This window comes from Oratosquilla oratoria, chromosome 29, assembly GCF_046742065.1.
Source record: "Oratosquilla oratoria isolate Oo_2021 chromosome 29, ASM4674206v1, whole genome shotgun sequence".
In the NCBI taxonomy this organism is placed as follows: domain Eukaryota; kingdom Metazoa; phylum Arthropoda; class Malacostraca; order Stomatopoda; family Squillidae; genus Oratosquilla; species Oratosquilla oratoria.
The window spans coordinates 41,069,865-41,077,364 of NC_134805.1; the positions used below are offsets into that span (position 1 = coordinate 41,069,865).

A 7,500-nucleotide genomic window follows, 5' to 3' on the forward strand; every position below is an offset into this window, starting at 1 on the left:
ATAAAACTATTGAAGTCGCTCACAGAGCTAAACACACCAAAGGAAGAACTACGTCACCTCTTTGGGAGGGGCTTTGGGAGGAGTTTCTGCGTAAACTTAGGTAGTGGTAAATAAAGCTGAACCAGACTGATAACCAAGGAGCCGAAGATAGGTGGCAGGGAGATGTTTCTCTCTGATGTCAATCATCTTACGGGACCACCATTATCAGATACCCGCCATTGGTCCTAGCTGGGAGAGAAGAAAAAAAAAAACACCATTCGGCAACTAGGATAAAAAGGAAAGTAGCTTCCGGCTTGGAAGCGTTGAAAGGACCTTCGCCTCACGGACATTTGGTTCCTCTCCCTCCACTATGGGTGTTACACTTAGTGACGTCACTTTCTTGGGAGGGAAGGTAGAAGTAGGTCGTGCCCTTAATTTTAGGTACCTGAGCGAGCCGGGAGACCTTTTGGTACTGGTTGAACGTCTTGCATAGGGCCTAAAGTCAAACCAAGATGTTGAGGGTTATGAAGGTCAGTTTCTGTAGCATATTTCAAATACAATTGTACCATGGGATTGTGCGGTTTTTCGAAGTACTGATAGAAATACACAAAACACTGGTATATTCTTTTTTTTACTTGTAAAGATCAACTGAAGTATAAGTGAACAGGGAAGGACTAGGGGGAAATGTTTACATATGTAGATTAATCCTGTATTGTTCCATGTGTGGATGTACACATGCGTGTATAATCTCAGGTACATGCACACACATAAATGCGCGACAAAGACATGCAGGCATGTACGCACACACACACACACACACACACACACACACACACACACACACACACACACACACACACACACACACACACACACACACACACACACACACACACACACACACACACACACACACACGGCTCGGTGGCGGATTGGTAAAGCACTGGCCTCACAAGCCAGAGAACCGGGGTTCGATTCCCCGGTCGAGCGGAGATAAGTTGGGTTTGTCTCCTTTCACGTGTAGCCCCTGTTCACCTAGCAGCGAGTAGGTACGGGACGTGTGTGGTGTGTGAGTAGTCTCAGACCTACCCAGAGATCGGCTAATAAGGAGCTCTGAGCTCACTGCCGTAGGGTGATGTCTGGCTGTCTCGACAGAGACTGCAGCAGATCCGAGGTGAATACACACACACACACACACACACACACACACACACACACACACACACACACACACACACACACACACACACACACACACACACACGCACACACACACACACACGCACACACGCACATACACACACACACACACCTACACACACGCACACACACACACACACACACACACACACACACACACACACACACACACACACACACACACACACACACACACACACACACACACACACACACACACACACATATATACACACGCACACACACACACACATACATACATACATACATACATACATACATACATACATACATACATACATACATACATACATACATACATACATACATACATACATGCATATATACATACATATATACATACATACATAAATACATACATACATACATACGTACATACATACATATATACATACGCACACACACACATACACATCCTTTTAACGACGGAGCTAATTCTTGTTCCTTTGTAGGATCGACAAGGACAAGTCCAAGTACCAGCAGGAGTCCTACGAGCTGCAGGAGCAGCTTGAGAAGATCACCCTGGAGTCGGCCAACTACCACAAAACCGTCAAGTCCCTGAGCATCACCATCCAGGAACTCAACGTCAAGATCGAAGAGCTGAACAGGACTATCGTTGACATCACCTCCAGCAAGCAGCGCCTCTACGTGGTGGGTATTTGTTCATGCATAGGGTTGGGGGCGGCTAATAGTACCCCCTCAACACCCCCCCCACACGCGCGCACATGCACACACAGATACAGAGACACGCAGACACAGAATTACTCGAAGTGACTAATTGGCTTCACTTCTAAGTACCACAGGGATGGGTGTGTTTCAGGTGGCTGCCTGTTACACCAAAATAGAAAACACCAGCCACTGTGGCAACATTTCATGTCATTGGATGTTTACAGTCATAAGATGATGATGATATATCAGTCAGTGATAACCCCTTTCACGGATAACAAGGCTTACTAACCCTGGAGTCTATATACGTATATATATATCTTTTTTCTTTTTTCCAGGAAAATGTCGAACTGTCGAGGAGCGTCCAGGAGCTTAAGATCAAAATCGAAGAAGTCAACATCAGGATCAAGACGTCGTCAGGCGGTCTGGAGGAGTACAGGAGGAAGTACGAAATGGAGGAGAAGGTAAGAGATCTACCTCAGGCCCATATTCCAACACTCAGATACTAGGATTACACTACATCATAGTTCTGGAAGAAAGACATTGATGATAAAGTGAATGTGTAAAGCATGGATTAAGTTTTTGGAGTCCTTCTTGGAAATGGAAAAGAAAAGTTCATCCTTATTACTAGCCACCTCGGGGGACGATACAGCCTTTGTAACTCTGGGCTACAGTGATAACTTCATCCAGCTTGGTTGTAAGGATGGTGGAAAGTGCTTCTGAAATACCAAGGGTTAGAATGGCTGGATCAAGTCCGAAGCCAGCGTAATTAATCAGTTTATTTTTGTCAACTTTACAAAGAGTTTACAACTTTATTTCTGTTCATTTTAACTAAAGGGAAAAAACATGCAATAGCTTGTTCATCTTAATAGAATTTCATTGGAAAATGATATGGTATTAGATATTTTATTATTCTTCAACATTTTAACCGTCTCAGATAGGAATATTCCCGTCGGCTTGAGTTGAACATAATGAATCATTTAGTCACATAAAAAAAAAAGAATCCTAGCAACCACAGGTTTAACTATATCTACAGCTATAAAGTTCGTTGTTGAGCGTTTATATACATTTCTTCTGCCTTATTTATTTCACAGTACAAGTTATCTAATCGTATAGAAATACACATAAAAGTTATCAACGCACATTACATGTTAATAATGAAGGTCATAGTTCAACGGCTTGTAAACGTCGTTGTATCATTCATTTCAATTTGTCCAAAGCTAGACGGATTCATTCAGCTGGTCTGAACCTCGGGGAATGAATAAGATAACTTACAAATCACATACAAGTGTCTGATATGGTGTGCATTCCAAAACTATTTATCAAATTCCTGGTGCCTCTCGTTGGCAAGACATGAATAAACAGACCGGATTTCGGTGCTTGTACTCAGCCATTACAGCACACAGGTTTCAAGCGTCGTTCTCGACCACACCAGCCTCATCCGCAACACAACCAACAGTTCACACCACCATTATCATTCCGACCTGGTCAGGCAGGCACAAGGGCTGTATTTCCTTCCAAAGGATAGGACGGTCTTGCATTGGTCCATTAATCCCAAAGTCGAATTAACGCTGAAAAATGTGAATCTGGGACTGAGTAAGAGACAGGAATTCACGAGGTAAATGCATATCACAAGTAACCTGGTTACCTGGTAGGCTAGGTAACCACTGGTAGCCGGGTTTCTTTGTGATTGCTCATATGCAGCCCATAGTGTCGATTATCTGTTACATACGATGGGTGTTTTGAGCCTTACCTCAGATCGGGAGTGTTAGGTTAAAAATACAATGAAGACAATGGAAAAATATATGAAATAAGACAGATCAAATAATGGAAGACAAATAGTGTAAAATAAATAAGTTTAAGTATAAAATCATATCTCTTAAAACTGAATTAGATAATAAAAAAAAACGATGTACAAAGAAAAATGAATTTATTTATCATTCAGTTTTTGGAAAATTATGGTCGGGTCTCCCGCCTTACAGCAGAAATCAAAAAAAGTAAAAAACTTTTTTTTTTCTTTTTTTGTGGTTCTTTCCTGACTCCCGGGTCCCTCTCTTTCTTCTCCTGACAGAGGCGCCTGAAACTGGAGAGCGAGATCACCAGCCTGCAGTCCGAGCTGGCCAGTCTGAGGGCTTCATACGACGAAGAATGCGAGCTTCGCGTGGACATCGAGAGGAAATACAGCAACGAGACCACCTTGGTGGCTCAGTTCAGGAGCCGCTACGAGTGCGAATGCAAGGCCCGCATCGAGGAGGTTGAGGAAATCAAGTGAGTTCGTGGAAGCAACGTTGTGGACAACGTAACGGGGTGGGGGGGTCGGGGGTGGGAGGGTTAGAAAGAGGATGAGGAGGAGGGTGAGTGAATAGATGAAAAATGCGTGAACGGGTTGGGAGAGTATAGGAGGCGGAGGAAGAGGAGGAGGAGGAGGAGGAGGAGGAGGAGGAGGGTGAGGGTGAATGAATAGATGAAGAATATATGAACGGGTGAGGGGTAGTAGTAGTACGAGTAGAAGTAGGAGGAGGAGGAGAAGGTGGAGGACGAGGAGGAGGAGGAGGAGGAGGAGGAGGAGGAGGAGAGATGTGGAAATAAGTGATTGGATGATCTAAAATAGGCCCTGAAAGGAATTGCCGCTTCTACTTCATGTTTGTACTGTTGAAAGAACAAGTTTGTTGACACAGTGTGATGAGTGTTAGATCTTGTGTCTCAGGGAGTATTTGTTAAAATGCATTATTTTGCCACGATTAAGTTTTACACATTTGTCGGTGATGCTGTCATTAGTTAGTTCTCCTCCACTGATTAACTGATTTGTGTTTTTTTTTTCAAAGACCTCAGTATCTTAACACTGTCAACGAATTTCTTTCTCTGACTGTACCTTATTTGATAAGAACATAAGAATGGAATAGGCTGCACAAGATCACAAGGCCTGCACTAGGTGGTTCCATGTCTACCTCCCACCCCTATCCATAAAGTTATCTCACCCCCCTCTTTTAAAACAACCATTTATTGACGCATGCGCAGAAGTCTGCGTGGAGGTAGGTGTTCCTCGTGAATTTTCATGTGTCGATGTTCCTGCAGGAAGAAGATGATGCTCCGCATCACAGAGTTGGAAGAGCACGTCAACAGCCTCACCATCAAGCTCACGCAGTCAGAGAAGCAGAAGTCTCGTTTGACGCAGGAGGTCGAGATCATGATCTTGGACCTGGAAAAGGTAACAAAGTTCATTTTTTTTCATTTATTATTTTTATTAATTAATTAAATAATTTTTTGGTCTCCGGAGACCTGGTCGCTCGTGTGAGGGCTCAAGGCAATCCAAGACCACCCGGGTCCAGTTGTAGACGCACTGTGCCTCGCTGCATTACCCTCGATCCGAGTACTGTGGGGAGACAGGGATGACTCTTCATACACGAGTTGCTAAGACGAGATGTGTTTTCAATGGGTTTTAATGTTTATTGCTTGCCCGTCCTCTTAAAAGGGGGGAAAGGGCCTTTAATACATACATACATACATCATACCTCTTTTCTTGGCTCCTCCTGGATGACGGGTCATCCTTGCATCTCGCCTATTGCCCTGGGTCAGAAGTAATGCAGCAAAACTCAGCACATCCACAGCAAGGCCGCTTCACTTAATCGGGGATCCCCGCTATCCGTTCCCTCATGCAGAAAAAGATAAAACGTGGAGAAATCCCTACATATATATATATATATATATATATATATATATATATATATATATATATATATATATATATGTATAAATGTATATGTGTGTACATAACATACATAGACAATAGGAAGGTCGATCTAATTCTTTTGGGTTTTCTGGATTGTGATACCTGCTTAACAAAATTATTTTCAGTATCTAATTATTCTCTTCTCATTTTCCGGACCAATTTTATTTTCATTTTCATACAGTTCATATGAGCTGGTCGGTTGTTTATATGGATTTGCAAGTGAGAGAGAGAGAGGGAGAGAGAGAGAGAGAGAGAGAGAGAGAGAGAGAGAGAGAGAGAGAGAGAGAGAGAGAGAGAGAGAGAGAGAGAGAGAGAGAGAGAGAGAGAGAGGGAGAGGGAGAGAGAGAGAGAGAGAGAGAGAGAGAGAGAGAGAGAGAGAGAGAGAGAGAGAGAGAGAGAGAGGGAGAGGGAGAGAGAGAGAGAGAGAGAGAGAGAGAGAGAGAGAGAGAGAGAGAGAGAGAGAGAGAGAGAGAGAGAGAGAGAGAGAGAGAGAGAGAGAGAGAGAGAGAGAGAGAGAGAAGAGAGAGAGAGAGAGAGAGAGAGAGAGAGAGAGAGAGAGAGAGAAAGAGAAAGAGAGAGAGAGAGAGAGAGAGAGAGAGAGAGAGAAAGAGAAAGAGAGAGAGAAAGAGAAAGAAAGGGTAGATTAAGAGTAAGATGACGCTGTTGCCGACATTATCATTTTCTAAGTTTTCCGCGGTCGTTGTTTAGGTTAGTTTAGTTTAAACTAGGCTAGGTTAGTTTAAATTAAGTTAGGCTAGGTTAAGGTAAGCTAGGTTAGGTTAGATAAAGTTAAGGTAGGCTAGGTTAGGTTAGATGAAGTTAAGCTAGGTTAAGGTAGGCTAGGTTAGGTTAGATCAAGTTAGTTTAAGTTATATTAGTTTCGGTTAGGTTTGGTTAAGTTAAGCTAGGTTAGGTTAGATTAGAATGAATTAGATAAGGTTAGGTAAGGTTAGGTTGGGTTTGGTTAGATTAGTTGAGGTGAGATTAGTGTGATTTAGATTATGATAGATTACATTGGTTAGGTACTATCAGATATTAGCTGCGATTTCTAGACTACCACTCTACCAACGACGATTCTGATTCAGAGTGTATTGTTTATTATTGCAATTATTATCATTAGATAGAGGGAGAGGACGGGGGATGGGGGGAGCAAGGAGTGGTTGTGTGTGGATGATGTTTTGACGCAGCCCGAAGGGATTTCTTCCCTTCTTCTCTATTTTCTGCATAATGGGATGTAGCAGAAGGGTCACCGTGAAGTGAAGCGGCCTTGCTGTGGATGTGCTGTGTCTTGCTGCATTGCTTCTGGACCCAGGGCAGTGGGCGTGAGACAGGGATGACCTTTCATCCACGAGGAGCTAAGATGAGAGGGAAACAAGGGTGGTGCTGTGTCTTGCTGCATTGCTTCTGGACCCAGGGCAGTGGGCGGGATACAGGAATGACCTGTCATCCACGAGGAGCTAAGATGAGAGGGAAACAAGAGTGATGGATGGTAATGGAATGGGCGGGAGTGGGTGCGTGCCTTTTGACTTGGCTACCTCTCTTGTAAAGGGGAAAAATCCCTTGGTAGCTGGCAACGACGATCTGGATGTCTCAGGCCTCGATGTAAGGGAAGAAGAAGATGTGGTCCTTGTGTTCAATAATATCAGCAGTAGTGAAAAGGGTGAAGTCAATCTAGTCCCTTTCACCATGAAGACACTCATTGGGATTTTTGCTCTGACACCAAAATTGTATTTATTTAATTATTTTTCATTCATTTATTCTTCATCTTTCTTTAACTGTGGGTAAGGGGGAGGGGTTAGTAATCTTGGCGAAAGGGAGGGTTAAGATAAACCTGACAGTTTCATGACGGTGACGTCACCGTAACGAGGAGGTCGAACCGATCTCTCGGTGACCCCGATTTGATG

The 7,500-nt window shown here is 43.4% G+C and overlaps 1 protein-coding gene across 2 annotated transcripts in view; it reads left to right on the plus strand.

Moving 5' to 3' along the window:
• Nucleotides 1-7,500, plus strand: part of LOC143040746 (paramyosin, long form-like) — a 129,455-nt gene that overhangs the window by 80,488 nt on the left and 41,467 nt on the right. For both annotated transcript variants that reach the window (XM_076212142.1, XM_076212141.1), the window contains exons 5-8: nt 1,653-1,851; nt 2,205-2,330; nt 3,938-4,134; nt 4,942-5,074. In XM_076212142.1, coding sequence (XP_076068257.1) covers nt 1,653-1,851; nt 2,205-2,330; nt 3,938-4,134; nt 4,942-5,074 — 655 coding nt within the window. The remainder of the gene's footprint in view (nt 1-1,652; nt 1,852-2,204; nt 2,331-3,937; nt 4,135-4,941; nt 5,075-7,500) is intronic.